This window comes from Pieris napi, chromosome 2, assembly GCF_905475465.1.
Source record: "Pieris napi chromosome 2, ilPieNapi1.2, whole genome shotgun sequence".
NCBI lineage: Eukaryota > Metazoa > Arthropoda > Insecta > Lepidoptera > Pieridae > Pieris > Pieris napi.
The window spans coordinates 7,608,602-7,624,669 of record NC_062235.1 but is presented as its reverse complement, the minus strand read 5'-3'; the positions used below and the strand labels follow the sequence as shown (position 1 = coordinate 7,624,669).

Here is a 16,068-nt window from a genome sequence, read left to right as displayed (position 1 = left end):
TAAAAAAAATAGCTTCAATTTGATATAAGTATAATTAATAAATGTACGTTATAAACGTTTAAATGTATCCATTTGTGCGGCCAGGTGGGTAACGTCACCCGTGATTTTTTTTTAATCTTTATTTAAATTGCCGTGATGTAGACGATATTTATTTAGATAACACGTGAACGAAATGTTTTCCCAAAAAATCAATTCAAAATAATTTGATTAAAAATACTAGCGGCCAAATTTTGATAGGCAACTTGGTAGATATACATTCTCCTAATTATAAATATACATAAAAATTTGGTTTTAAGAAAATAACCGATAAGCGCATTAATCCTGCAGCCGGATCTCGTACTATAATTCTAATGCCGGTATAGTAAAGCACCAGGCGACAGGCACGCTGGATTTGTTCACGTCTAAATTGCGTATATTTTGACATCAGACATGTATAAGCCACAATGTCGAAGTGTGTGTGGCAAAGATTCAGTTGGTTCTAGAATTGGAGGCGAACTAATCCGCCTTATCTTTTTCTGTATGAGCAAAAACTTCATTGGTTCTTAGTAATTGTGGCAATGACGGGCTACAGAAGTTCGATTTGATCCCTTTACCAAGGGACTAATCTAATCGGGCTGCCCTGATGATGTTTTTGCGACGTAGAAACTTCACTAGTCTCTTTTTGACGCGCTTTGCGGAGCTCTGGCTTCCGCTCAGGCTTAAGCAGGTTATTTGTTTGTTACAGTCACAATACACTGATCAAGAAAGGAACATAATATTCCATACATTGACTAATCACATCAGCGATATTGCCGCACAGGCTTACGGGTGGTAGAGAAAAGCATACCTGCTGCCAAGAAGAAGACACAAAGATATTACGCATCTCTTCCCGGCCCACCGCCGATTTGTATGTCTACACTCTTCTCCAACCCTTATAAAGTGAAGGAGCAATCTCTTTTGCACGGTGTTTTTGTTCTTAGTTTTTATTTCTTCAAGTGAGTTGTTGTATTTTTTTTACTATTACAACAGCTAGACTAGTTTAGAAATGTAATAAAAGACAATGCAGTAATAAAATATTATATTTTGCCCAACATATAAAAGTTCTATAAACATAACTGTGGTCTTTATGAACTAAGTACTAATGAGATAAACTAAACTAAAATTTAAAAAAAAATATACGGTTAATAAACAGTAACCCTTAGAAAAATTCAAATGCACAAGCTACAACATATAAAGACTCTTATATAAATACATATGTTATGAAAGTTGTCAGAAGAGAGACATCTGGTTATCAGTTGACAATCCATTGTAAAATTATTAATATTTCAATGTTAGTCTTTAAATTTAATTTTTATAGCACTTAAACTTTCGTCCGTACTTTGCATTCCTCTAAATAAATATATATACAGGCTGGCAAAAAAAACGTGGATCAAACGCAAATATTGGTTAGATGGGGTCATCAGCTGCAAAAAATTGTTCTACGGGAGGTCCCTAAGCTCACTCAACCCCTGCAGAGTTATAATTTATTTTACGTTTTTTATAAGAAAGTTGACTTTTTTTTACTAATTCTTATTAAAATTTGAAAAAATCTACATTCTGTATTTTTTTCATAATATCCACTAGATTGGTACTGATGAGTTCTTGCGTTAGACGTACTATTTATAGTTATTTATTGAGTGTATTGAATATAATATAAAGTTATATGATATAAAAAAAAATTAATCATAACTTTTACACAACTTTACTAACAGAGGTGGGTCCAAAGTAAACATTACTTCGGACCCCCCTGTGAAAAAAAAATACTGTACCGAAAAGTGACCCTGTACTACAAGTTTTGGTGCATTTAATAGGGATTCTGAAAAGGTATTACACATGACCATGAGTCGCTCTAATATCTTTCTAGAACAATTACAAACAACGATTGTGAAATAATTGATTAATCCCGTAGAACAATTTTTGCAGCTGATGACCTCATCTATCCCCTATTTGCATTTGATCCACGACTTTTTGACCACCCTGTATATATAACATATCCAGTCTTATAATATGCTATTGAGAATGAAAATTAAAGCGTTATTGAGTGATCTACGAGCCCCGATGCAAAATAGTTCGTCTAGTGTGAAGTGTTACTTATGGCATTTTTTAATTATGAACCAATAAACTATTTTAGCTTTTTAAATTTATACATAACCTGTTTTAAATTTTAAGTTAAGATTAAATATAAGCAAAATAGTTCGTCTAATTATTGTTAATGGATGCAAAAGAGTTCGTATTTTGCGAGAGTGACAAGGATAGAGGAATACTTTTGCGTTATGTTTTTTTAGAATATTTTTTAATTTTTTTAATGTTATGTAAAGTCATGAAAGAATTTCAGTTATGTTAAAATAAACTTTAAAATGTTCCTCAAATTGTGGTTTACTTTTAATTAAACGATCTTAATTATTTTACCAATATTTACTTTCTATATTTTACATTTTGCACTACTTCCCATACTTGACGAACTATTTTGCATCGATGCTCGTATATAAAGCTTTAAAAAGCATTATGGAGTTAATTAACAATTAAAAAAATATTAGTTGAGTAAATGTCAGTCATGTCAGCTTCTTGAAATTATGTATGTTTAATTTGAATTTTTAAAGGCAATACTTAACAGTATTAAAAATAACGACTTATATAGCCTACCTATTAATAACCAAATTAGAATAAGTAGTATTAAATGGTAAAACTAGTTTTTGAGATACCATTTGAGACGTGTTTTGAGTAACACATTTTACAAATTTGTGTGGCTTATGTATACACATTAGCTTTCGGAAATAAATGCAGTCCATGTATAAAGTAACTTAAAATTTCGATAAATAGTAATAATAAATTTTGGCATCAAATTCACTTGAAAGTCGAGATCCAAATTCAAAGATTCGCCATGGAGTCATTTTTGAGATTAACATTATTACTAATACATATAGTGTCATTTGTCAATGAAACGGTTTGCATTATGGTAAAATTTATAAGTATTTTACGAATATTTTCATATCTAATATTCTTATTAATTTAATTGTTTACTTTTTTTATTTTGAGTAAAACTTACTAACAAAGTAATATAGGAATATCAAAAATGTATTGCAGTAGGTGTTAACGCGAAAGTTGGTGTCGTTCTAATTAAATGGACAATCGATGCGTTGGAGCTGTCAAAAATTTTCATTTAATCTAAAATTGCATTTGGCAAAGAAGTCACAGTTAGGGATCTGATAAGTCTAAAAATCACCAATTCATATATCACATTTTTTATGCTAGACAATACAATATAGGAAAGAAACCATACATACATCAAAATTAATCTTAGAACTGAAACCTTTCGCAACAGTCCCGACTCGTTTATATCCATTTGATTTTTCCATTGACTCGTATTTCATATCCAATGAAAGTCCCGTTTGCAGCGAGCGGTTACGCATACATGGAAAAATCAATTGATCTGTACTCTGATTTTTCATTCCGTAGAATTCTGACATCATAAATGTTTCTAGTAAAAATAATGTCCACCGAAAAAGTACCAAAAAATAATATTACAAGTATAAAAAATACAATATGCGAAAGATTTACGTCGAGAGAACTTTGAGGGCGAGTTTTGCAGCGGCGCGTTTTGCTTGAGCCTTGTTGGAACCAACGCCGTAATTGATGTGTCTATGGCCGTCGCGTGTGTATGAAACAGGAATCATCACTTTGGGAATACTATTATCCGGAGTCGCCTTAGCTTCTCTGAAAGACGTAACGTAGCTTCGTTAAGAGAAATAAAGGCATAGACGGAGAGAAAAAGCAAAACTTAAAGCAGTTAATAAAACAGTAGATTCGAGGCTAATATTGTGTATGGTTAAGGCAAAAAACAATTCAATTACATTTAATTAACATGTATTATTAACCTAATTCTACGTTCCGGGTGCTTATCAGACAATAATTTGATATTACACATATCGCCTAAATGTTGCAAAATGAATCAGGATTGCTCAAATTTCTTCATTCACATAATGTTACGTTTTAAGTGTAAATACTTAGAGTATGTCTTTGAATCTGGAAATCATCTGCAGGTCGCAATAGAGACAGGGATCCCGACTTTAGCTTAAACTATTAAAAGATATTTAAATCGTATATAAAAACGTCGAAGACGCTGTCGATATTGAAAGCTGCAAATAACATAAATCTATTAAATTTAATACCAGTTCAAGGACAATTTCTGCAATCACTTTGGACTCGTCTTCATTAAGTCACTTCAAACGTATTAATCATGTCTTAAGTACTTTAAGCTCGACTCTTTAATATTCTCTCTTTAATAATTTAATAATAAATTGTAGGTACATACTGCCTTGATTGTGAAGATCACAATATTTCTTCTTTCCCAAATGTTTTCTTGAATCTACCCTCAACTTTATTGAATTTAAATGTATTGTATCAGTTGCAAGTTAGAATTTAAAAATAATTACTTTTGTGCGAAACAATTACTAACTAATTAACTTACCCAAAGCTAGCACATGCGTACATCATCTCCAATAAGACGCGAACGGGCTGTTTGGGCACGCATTGCGAAAATGCAGCGATTTCTTTCCACATTATGCGATATACTACACGCCATACTGTGGCTAAATCGCCATGGCTATCGAGATATATCGCACCTATTAACGACTCGAATATGTCACTTAGAACCTGTAAGGAAAGTAGAAAAATTATGGCGAAATTGTTGAGCCCAAAGTTTTTTATTTTTTATTTTCAGAGAACACACAGCTCTTTATTAATAATTATAATATTTAAAATATAAGAATGAATAGTAATAAGCCAAAAAATGTTCACAAATTAGTTTTTTACGGTCGAAAATTAAAAAAAAAATACAATAACATTTTGTATAAGCGTCGAGTACGAGTCTCAACTTTGAAGTCGTTCATTAAAATGTGATCTGATCTACTGGATTTTTTTCTAGAGCAATTGTTTTAGGTTAATATGGAGTTTTTTTTATTATGTAATTACTAATAATAATAATAATATAAAAAATTTGTTATGTCATATTTCTTTGTATCTATAAAGCATACTTATCGTTTTAAACTTAAAATAAAATTACATCGAAATGTAATAAAATAAAATTACACGATACATTTTAGATTGTCATGTTCCGTGATTACCTTGGGTACTTCAATGTACTCAGCTATGCGGCATTCCTCTTCATCAATAAGGTAGAGTACATCTTCAGAGATGTCATGGTTTCTTTGCTTCTGATGTTCTGCAAAGTTGATAATTGCCGTCTCCAGTGGCGGGTTCAGCTCATAGCATAGGAACCTGAAATATTTACAATATTTTTTTATTTCTGCTACAAATTTACAACTTTGTGGTATTTTTAACTAGGTACGAGCATAAACTAAAAAATTAAAAAGAAAACATATATCTTTAGGTTGGTTGTTCTCAACATTAGAAAACAAATATGTACTCGAATTAATAACATTATTTACATAACTCGAAGTTTCGAGTGCTTTTCAGTGATTAGCGAGCAACTGCCAAGTTGACAGAAAACTATTGATATTTGAATTAGAGTTTTTCGAAATGTTGTCATATGTATTGATGATGGTAAATTTTATTTAATTAAATATGAATATAAATTTTATGTAACTGGTTGTTGGACTGAAAAAGGACCTTATGATTGGCCTAGAGGTGCAGTAACAATTAAGCATTAAGCGAAAAGAGAACTTATGCCAATAAATATATTTTTTTGCCCTACGCGTCATTTAATTTATTTACTCACCAAAATTATATACTTATGGTTTTGCATACTATGTATCAAAACGATTATTACTGCCAACCTATAATGCAACACAACATAAGAGAGAGTTCTTTTTCCGCAAAAACTCCCAGTTAAGGATTAAGAATTTTGTGAGTTTTCTATCTATCGAATTAGGGTTAAGTTGCTGTAATCATGGAAAATAATAAATAATTACTATTTATTAAATAGTAATTATTTATTAGTTTTACTTTGAAGGTTTTAGTAACAGATCCTGGGTTTCGTTCAAGGATGGGACAGCTACCTACTAAGTCTTCTGCGATTACGTATAACTAGGCCAAAAAATTGTCTATTATTTTCACTTTTACAAAAAAAAATCTGCAGTGTAGGCCTGTGGTTATATAAAAATTAACGACTCACTTGTGAAGACCCAATTTAACGACATATGCTGCAAACGTGACGTTATTTACGAGCGCAGATCTTAAGTCTGTCAGCTCTCCGGGCTTAAGGTTGCCGCAGTTTTCAAATATGTGTGCGGTTATGAGGAAATCCAAGATGGCGTCGCCCAAAAACTCCAGACGCTCGTATGACCGAGTGTAGCGGTTGCGGATGTATGATGGATGTGACAAAGCCTTAAAAATATACATTGTTAGTAGTTTATGCAACTGTTGCATGAGGATTATTAATAAAAAAATATGTATGTTAGTTGCGTACACTTTTCTTGCTATCTTAGCACAAATGGTAATTTTTTTTAAATAATTCTCTCTGGGATAATGTAGCATTTTAACAGAGGAATATTTTTTTTTATCAGTTCAGTTGAGTGTACTTATATTATATAATTTTTCATAGACTAGACAGAAATTTTACATCTTTTAGCAAAAAAGTTTAATAGAAACTTCTTGGATGTTGTTGAATTTTATCGTCTATTGCACTTGACATTTTTGGGTTTGAGAGCATAAAATTTGTAGGTCAAAAATTTCCACACCAAAAAAATTAAGGCGTAAATAAAATGTAAACAATCGTCGCACACTTCAAACGTGTTCACACTTCAAACTTCAAAGTGTTTTATTTAAACATATCCATACAAAAAAACCGCCACCAAACTTAACTGCTACACTAATATTCACTCATACAATTTAGGAAGCTTCTAGAAGCATTAATTATCATACCTCTAACAAAAGCGAAGGATCCTTAAACTTGTACTGTATTATGCTTTCAATATCAGCTTTTGTGTAGTTTAGCAAACGATTTATATCGTTTTCGGCAACTTTTCCCTCTTTTATCACTGTATCTACATCCTTTGAGAAGTATGTTAAGAAATTGTCCTGGAAACAAATCGAACATATTATATCCAATGCGATAATCCCAAAAAAAAAACTACAATATAACATACATTTATAACCATATACACACTTGCAGTAACCACACAAGGATAGTTTTAAATCTTTCGTTTTGATAGTGCGAAGTGAGTTAAATTAGAAAATTGTTGTTGTTGTTAATATACACTAACAGACATACTAAACAGAATTTACTCGTTAAATTTTAATAAAAACTGACATTTCGATTATTCATATATGATATTTGGAATTATAAAAAAGTACTACATATTTATTAATTTATATAATTACCTGTATTGGTATAATCCTAAGCCATTCCAATAACAAGCCGGCTGCCTCAACGCCACCACTGAGCAGGTAGGTTCCAATTAGTGCTTCAACGCAATCTGCTACCGACTGTAATATACCAGAGTAACCAATCAGTACTTAATCATTCTTTTATATACTATTTTGTTAATTTTTCATATACTAGCTGTGGCCGCTCCACTCGTGTTAATTTAGTGTAGCCTCTCTCAATCTTGTGTGTAGCCCGCCCTGTGCGTGTCAATCGAAGATCTATTTTTACCAAACCCTATAAAGCTGGGGTATCAACAGTTCGTTCAGTTTAAATTAGCCACATCAGGAAAATTGCTAATGTCAAGTATAAACATATTTAATAATGTATTTGTCGGAACATAATTACATAAGTTGTTGTGTTTTATTTACAACGATGTGAATTCCACGTGAACGGAGTCATGGACACTAGCTACTATAATTATTGACCCATAGTCTATAATTAAAATAATTTTATGTGAGATATTTTTTAATTTCTCAACCACATCCTTCAAGGCACAAATACATTTCTACGTCTGTCCATAATATATTTTTTAATAATAAAGAAACTTTCTGTACCGTCAACCCGAAATAAGTATAAGTATAAGTAGAATAACTACTATAACATTAATTAAAGCAGAATTCGGACTAATACACAACAAATAAAAATAACATTTATACGTTAGCCGTTTCAATTAGGACGAGGTAAATACTATACTGTAACATACTGTACTATACTGTAAAAAAATAGGTGATTTGACTGGGATTAGCGTAGATAGGAGTTACAGAAAATGATTATCGCCATATTCGCCATACTTCGAAACCAATTTAATTTTGCTATGACAATTTTTTTTTATCTTAATGATAATTATTTACGGTGTGTTATAAGTATTTATAAAAAAAGGTATGTTACCTTGTCAGACACTGCTTGTGCCCCGATATACCGCTGCATTTCATTTTGAACGCCACCCTCCGGTTCGGGCTCGGCCGGCCGAAGTTGAGACGTCGCCTCAATAAATCTATTTTGAATTAAATTCATGCTTCTATCTGACAGCTTTCCACTCAATGCTTCCGAAGTTGGAAACTCCATTCCTATAAGAATTGATGGCCGGATCTGAAATCAATGCAAGGCCATTGTAGATGAACAAATATTAATGATATATTTGATTACATACTAATGTCACCTATTATTAATACTAATATTCAAACAATGCAATAGTTAATATCGCAAATGTCTATCCAATACAAACAAATAATTTGGCATTCGAATCCGAAGTTCCTGAATCAATATGTCAATGTTTTGTCATTTAGCATTAATCTTTCGCATAGGTATGTAGTGTGTGGGGTTGTTGCGTGTTCTCAAAAATAGTGAACTCACGTTTACGCGCAAAATAATGCAAAAGTGACGCGCAAAAATTGTAAGGACAAAAAATTGAATAAATAAATAAAAGTAATCAAAATTTTAAACTATCATAAAAAAAGACATTAAAAAAAATCCTAATTAAAATTAGTAATAAATTTTGTTTGGATTGTTTATGAAAAATTTTCTCATATCTCAGCCGTTAAATAAATATTCAAAATTATGGGACCTTACCGAGCTATTAATTATTTTTAATTAAAAATTATTTATAAAAGTTAGAAGTATTTTTTAATTTTAGTTATTAATTAAGGTAAAGTTAACAAGATATATTAAAAGCATTTTTATTTTCCATGTTTATCTTACTGTTTTGTTTAATTACGTTGCAATTGCATTCACGATAAATGTAAAGACTACGTTATATAATAATTGACACCTTTTAATAGAGGCCTAAATTTGATATATAAATAAATGTTATAGAAATATTCAGTATTCTTACAAAAGCAACATTTATAATAATTTTATCATTATCTTAGAATATACCGGTGTCTGCAAGGTCGAGGCCGAATTCTAAATGCCCATAGACACACTAGTGACTAGACGCTCCTCGTGTCAATCCGCGGCTTGCATATCTCCATAATATAATTTCGGCGTCGCGAGCCGGCGCAGACGCACGTGCCACCGGTTGTTAATTATTATAGTGACGTTTTCGCAATCTGTGCTTCTTTAAAATTAATATATCGCCGAAACTGTTAAGGTATTTATAACTTATAATTTTTTTAATAGAATGAAATACATTTTACGTTTTTACCCTTTTGTTTTTTCCTCTTAAAAGTAGGTAGTAATCAATTAAAAACTTTCACGTGTCGCAAATATCAGAGTATTTTGTCCTAAATTTAAGATAAACGAATGTTTAGCGCGTAAAAGAAGCGGTCATCGGCCGTAAAGTACCGCATATAATATTAAAAAATAACTGTAGCTTCAATGGCCGGTAAAATCAGCACAATTCAGACACCTATATATCTACACACAATTTATAAGGCGGTTTTAAACTGTTTGTAATAATACGTTTTCACGTTGGTAATTATTGTGATACTTTTAATAACACTTTGTCAGGCGATCAAGTGTGAATTGTGAAGAAAATTACATTTATTATAATTATAAAAACTATGACAGATTATTAACTCCTGTTAGTTTTTAATAAAAACGAACATAAAATATTACCGCTATGGTAATTGACACGTACAATTTCAAATCAGGTAGGTAGTATGTACCTTCGAAAATACTTTCTTTAAAAGATTGAAATGTATAATATATGTATCAAAACGGGGTAATAATTTTTTAAGCAAGTTTCTATGCTAGAAAACACCTATGTATGTTATGTTTTATTTATGGTAATATATTTAATCTAGCGGTAATTACCGTTTTGACGTACAAATTCATTCATCAGTGAATGATCTTATACTAGTTGTTGGGTAAACAACACGTAAATAAATAAAAAGTACTTAATAAATACGGTTAAAGCGGAAGCGATAAACTTCAAATAATAAAATGGCTATACTGTTTGTATATATTTAGTTGAAATAAACTGTTATAATTATCATTATAACAAATACATATATTTTTAGTAGTTTTACCGCTACATGTATTGGGCAACATAGCTAGCATGTTTTGGTTTTTTCTATCCTTAAAACCCGCCACCAATTAGTATTGTACGTTCAATCGCATAACGTGTACCCCGCATAAAATAAAATATTGCTTACGATAAAAATAAAACCTACGCTACAACATATTATTTTTAAAATATTGATGATCATACGTAAATATAATATTTATAAATAATACACAGTTTAATTAATGGACACATATTTTCGTTTAAATAAAGGAAATGTGTTATTTAAATGCACACTGTTTATCTGATATTTGGAGATGGCTTCTTTAGATTAATTGTCTCTTTGAAGGGATATTTTTCCTTAAAAATATTAATTTTACAGATGTTGAGATCGACGATATTTTATGGTGCTGTTGTGGCTTTGGGGATAGGAATCGGATTTAAGGTGTATCTCCTACGCCCATCTCCATTACCTCCAATGGACTTTGACCGGTGGTGGGGCGATGGCCCACAACCCGAGGATGAAGACGCATCTATACGACCCTTTGTTATTGTATTTAACGAATCGGTAAGTGAATTTGTTTAGCCCGATTTTCCTTTTTGGGATTTGGCAACTACGGCGATAGTAAAAGTGCTGTTTTCATAATTAATTACGAACGTTTTTTCTAACCCTAGAACACAAATATAGCCTTCAAATGTAATGTTATTTAATAGTTTTGATTGTAGGAGGAGACTGTACTTAGTTTTTAGAATACTGGTTTTGTTGAACGAAGAAGTGATCAAAACTTTTCTTTGGTTTTATTTTAAACGAGTTGTTAAAAAATTCTTTCCAAATTCATAATATTGCGTTAATAAACTACTAAAACCTACATTGGTTGTTCGTTTCACTAATATTATATTATGTACCAGATGGTAGAAGATTTGAAGAGTCGTCTGAGAAACAGACGTCCTTTCACACCACCCCTGTACGGAGCCCAATCCCAATACGGTATGAATACCAAATATTTGGATGAACTACTTACATATTGGTCCGATAAATACAATTTTACGGAGAGAGCTGAAAGACTGAATAAATTTCCACATTACAAAACAACAATTCAGGGTCTTGACATTCATTATATTCATGTGAAACCAGAGGGCAAAGGTAAGAAAGTACTGCCTTTGTTGATGCTGCACGGTTGGCCCAGTTCTTCAAAGGAATTCGATAAGGTTATACCGATGTTAACAACACCCAAAGATGGATACGAGTTTATATTCGAAGTTATTGCCGCCGATCTTCCTGGATTTGGCTTTTCGCAGGCAAGCTGTTTTTTTAATTGCGAATTAAAACGAATGCTAAGAATACAATTTATGCTGTTATCGAGTAACGATAAGCTAAATGTTACAGGGAACTCACAAGCCCGGCCTGAGTCCTCTGCAAGTTGGCACAATTATGAGTAATCTGATGCGTCGTTTAGGACACAACATGTATTACATTCAAGCTGGGGATTGGGGTTCTCAGGTGGCGACCCATATGACGACCTTCATACCTCATGAAATTTTAGGGTAAATAATTTACATTCAAAGCAGTAGTAATTTAAACATTGTTGTACCTTTGTAATGGATTTCGTCCTTCGTCACATTTAGAGAAATTTGATTTGATTTTTGTTTTTATAGAATTAGGAGGATTTATCAGAATATGACTTATCCATTATTAATAGCCAAATATCAACACTACTAAACACATTCTATAAATAGGTTTTTTATAGGTATATTCACTCAAAGCGAAATTTTTATGTAATTAAATGCATTTAGATTCTGTAGAAGTCTATTTTTATGTATAACTAATTCAAGTTGTAGATTGTTATGACATTTTGTAATGAATATGATATTACTTTCAGATTTCACACAAATATGCCGGTTTCCTCAAGACCAATCAGTAATGTTAAATATATCATTGGATCTTTATTCCCAAACCTCATAATGGATAAAAAGTACATTAACCGAATATATCCCATAAGGAAACTGTTTGATTATATCCTGCGAGAAAGTGGTTATTTTCACTTACAAGCTACAAAACCAGACACAATTGGTAAGTCAAAATTGCAGTTTAAAGTGTTACTCTCAATCAATTATTTTTTATCTTCTTATCAAGTATCTAATTAGTTTAAATATATATTCTTATCTAACTTCTGCAATCGGAATTGTTATATTATCATCTTACAAAATAAAAATGAGCTTTTTTGTGTGAAGATAATTAATAAAAGACTAAATAAAAATACAATTTGAGGTAAAAATATTGTTCCGATATTACGGTATTATTAAGCAAAAAAAGGATGCGTGTACTTATGTACGCGCGGAAGAAGTTATACTTCTTTTGCATTATTAATAATACATACGGATAGTTAACCTCAATTGTATTGAAGCAATTTTTCATAACGCGCCTAAAGAAGTATAACTTCAAAAATATAAATATATATTCTATAAAATGTTTTTTTTTAATTTAAATTTTATATAGCCTTTTTGATTGTGGTTTTAAAATTCGAATTTTAAAAGTATATCGTTTCTACTATTAAAACATAAACTAAGCTTTAAAAGTATAGTAATGCGAATTGTTAATACACAAACAAAGCAATAATAACGCCACCTTATTTTCAGTCAAATTCAAAGAATAAAATAATATTGATTATGGTATAAGGCACTAATTAAACAATGATCAAAAGGACATAGTGATTTATATTACGAGCTATACATTTCACTTAACTGATTAAGAAATGTGTCTGCCCCATTCATCTGGAGACTTAAACATACTTGATATCTAGTCGTATTACACACATAAGTGTACAAAATTTCATTACGTTTTTGATATATAGGAGTTTCCTAACGCTAAGTCTCGACTCAGAATTTTACTTATTAATGCAAGTATATATTTTCAGGAGTAGCACTGTCCGATTCTCCTGCGGGACTAGCAGCATATACATTAGAGAAAATAGGAGTTTGCAGCAACAGGAATCAGTTGAACACACCCCACGGGGGGCTTGAAAACATTGACAGGGATGATTTGTTGGACACCGTGACCATCGTGTGGGCAAATGAGTGTATCGTCACCTCTATGAGGATATACGCCGAGGCATTCGCTCATGCAGATGTATTTATGATGCATAAGTAAGTATGCCAAGTGAGTAGTCCAGATTTTTCGTGGTGGGAGAAAGTTTGCGAATGCACTTTTGTTAGGAATAAACCTAACGATGTCTCAGTACTTGCCCGAGATATTAAATAAATACGGGGAATTCATTTTTGTTTTGCTGACGTTCATAAGTGTACTTGTTAACATGAATAAAGTTATTTTGAGTTGACTATGTGTCTGATTTAATTATCATTTTTCATTTGACTTGAGATTTGTGACACTATTTTGAACTAGATTCATTTTGGAATAAGTTTATAGTTTCTACAATATAGGGCCTACGTCATAATTAGTTGGTAGTACAGTTTTAAACATTAAATATAATATATTATATTGCCGAAGCAGTTTACGAATCAATTATATACTACATAAACAATTTTAAATTTGAATTAATACATTTATTTTACAGCATACCGACTGTCGTGCCAACAGCAGCTATAAATTTCAAGCACGAAGTGGTGTATCAACCTGACTGGATATTACGGGACAAGTTTCTTAATCTTGTACGATCCACTACCCACGATTTCGGGGGTCATTTTGCCGCCCTGCAAACGCCGAAGGCATTGGCCGACGACGTCTTCGAATCAGTGAAGGAAATCATTAGCTTCCGACTTAATTATTAAGCATGTGTACTTTCTTTTATTTTTGTGTGTGTTTACTTTTGTATTTAGTTTTACTTTGTGTGTGTTTACTTTTGTATTTAGTTTTTAAGTTGACAACAAGCGATACACATTTCCACTGTATTCTCAGGTGTGCACAAACATGAAACATCTTAAACCCAACTGAGAAAACGTGAAAGTGTGAATTGTTTTGTAACAACATCGCTTATACCACCAAATATGTTTTTTTAATTTTCTCTTTATTGTATTTCTAAATTTCTTTTTGTTGCCGCATGATAACTCAACATCTACATGTATCAGTGCTTCCAGCTTCATGTACCTTAATACAAGTTACGCCGGGAGGGCGTAACTTACTTTCCATAAGTATTACATATTCCTAATGTTAGTAGTACTGTAAATGCCTACACTCAGCAGGGGCAAAAGCCCAAGAGCTGACAAAATAAGTGTCAATGCTCAGGTAGGAATCGCTGATGATACGTGAAAACACTACACAATTTATTAATGGTCTCAAACCTAATAGTAATCAAAGAACTGTTTGAATGAATCCAGGAAGTCTACTAATTCTAAGGGCCAATCATCGTTTAAGTCTCATTTAGTGTCGCAATAAATATGAGTGCTAGAATACGCTGATGGCTGATATGATCATTGTGCACATTATTTAACCAAACGGGCGAAAACCTAGCGCTCTTAAACATTGCAATACTTTAATGAGGTCAAGAGGAACTTTGGCTTTTAGGATTGGTGTCTCTTCTATAGCAAGCATTGAAACAGTTCCCTTTGACAGAAACAGTTTTCATGTATTTGTGAATGGCCATCGGACCAACATAGTAGATACGTTTAAGGTACATGCCAACGAAATGTCTGGCGCCTCTAGAATTTTGTTCTACCTCTGTAAGAGTAGTTCACAGACAAATTCACTGACAAGTACAGTAGGTTGTGTTAGTTTTTAGCCACTGAACAATAAATGAAAACCGGCTTTTTTCATTTTTATAAATCACCTGTTTTTTAATGTAAAAAAGTTAACACTAATCTACTGTATTTTCAGTACTGTATTCTTAGCTAGCAGTACAGTAACATTTATTTTGCGAGCTGGAAGCAAAGTTATATTATATGAAACATACCCTAAGTGTAACTGACGATTTGATAATACAGACAGTGTGACGTGATTCCCTATTGACAAACCGAACAAAAATGTTTGGATTACATTGCTGTTGTGATTGACCCTCATATTAATTCTTAACAACCGGTACATTGACCGTTAGTAAATATTTGTTTTAAGTAACGGGTACAATTTGTACAAATAAAAATTGTTTGCGATTATTGTGCGAAGACACAGACTGATCTCTTTCTAGTATTATTTTCTTTATTATGTAATTATCATTCAATGCAATCAGGTTATTATATCGTCTTTGATAATTTTTATAATGTAATGGCGTGATTATACATGGTGTTAGGGTTATTATTTATAATGTAAATTATAATTCGGCACAACAAATTGAAATAATTGAACTGAACAAAAAATAAAACATTCCAATGAGTTCTGAAATTTGTTTTTATATTGTCAAGTATTTTCGTTCTATAGAAGCGTTCAAATTCATTTTTTATAAGAGATATAGGTCATTTCTTAACTAACCTTTATCGCTTTGAAATGGTAACACCTAGTTCCCAAGTACACTGGTGGATAGTGTTCTATCCAATTTCTACATGAGTCGGTGGTAATAAATATTAATGAATCAAATAATTGACCTTCTTTGGACTGCTGGACAAAATAATTTAATAAAATATAAAATTAAAGATAAGATTGTCCATTATATATTATCTTTTCCAAGTTAAATATCTGTCTATCTATCTATTTGCTTTTTATCCTTAACGTGTTATGTATCAAATCTTATCATTTTAATCGCAAGAAAAATAAATATGAATTGCAATAATTATG

The 16,068-nt window shown here is 31.7% G+C and overlaps 2 protein-coding genes across 9 annotated transcripts in view; one reads left to right on the top strand and one right to left on the bottom strand.

The window, feature by feature from the left end:
• Window positions 1-1,932: 1,932 nt before the first annotated feature.
• LOC125062729 (endoribonuclease Dicer) overlaps window positions 1,933-16,068 on the bottom strand; it is a 45,457-nt gene continuing 31,321 nt past the window's right edge. For all 7 annotated transcript variants that reach the window (XM_047668842.1, XM_047668827.1, XM_047668859.1 and 4 more), the window contains 7 exons: window positions 8,294-8,494; window positions 7,360-7,464; window positions 6,901-7,056; window positions 6,152-6,363; window positions 5,142-5,295; window positions 4,487-4,671; window positions 1,933-3,732 (listed from right to left, as the gene is read on the bottom strand). In XM_047668842.1, the coding sequence (XP_047524798.1) occupies window positions 3,573-3,732; window positions 4,487-4,671; window positions 5,142-5,295; window positions 6,152-6,363; window positions 6,901-7,056; window positions 7,360-7,464; window positions 8,294-8,494 (1,173 nt within the window). In that variant the 3' untranslated portion in view covers window positions 1,933-3,572. The remainder of the gene's footprint in view (window positions 3,733-4,486; window positions 4,672-5,141; window positions 5,296-6,151; window positions 6,364-6,900; window positions 7,057-7,359; window positions 7,465-8,293; window positions 8,495-16,068) is intronic.
• On the top strand, window positions 9,325-15,678 carry LOC125062762 (juvenile hormone epoxide hydrolase-like). Of its 2 annotated transcripts, XM_047668897.1 has the most exons (8): window positions 9,325-9,494; window positions 10,732-10,917; window positions 11,259-11,648; window positions 11,737-11,894; window positions 12,230-12,420; window positions 13,265-13,493; window positions 13,922-14,179; window positions 14,213-15,678. In XM_047668897.1, the coding sequence occupies exons 2-7, from the start codon at window positions 10,732-10,734 to the stop codon at window positions 14,133-14,135; spliced, it is 1,368 nt and encodes a 455-aa protein (XP_047524853.1). In that variant the 5' UTR covers window positions 9,325-9,494; the 3' UTR covers window positions 14,136-14,179; window positions 14,213-15,678. The 2 variants fall into 2 exon arrangements, with proteins under 2 accessions (XP_047524853.1, XP_047524843.1); XM_047668887.1 differs by having other exon boundaries at window positions 9,326-9,494; window positions 13,922-15,678.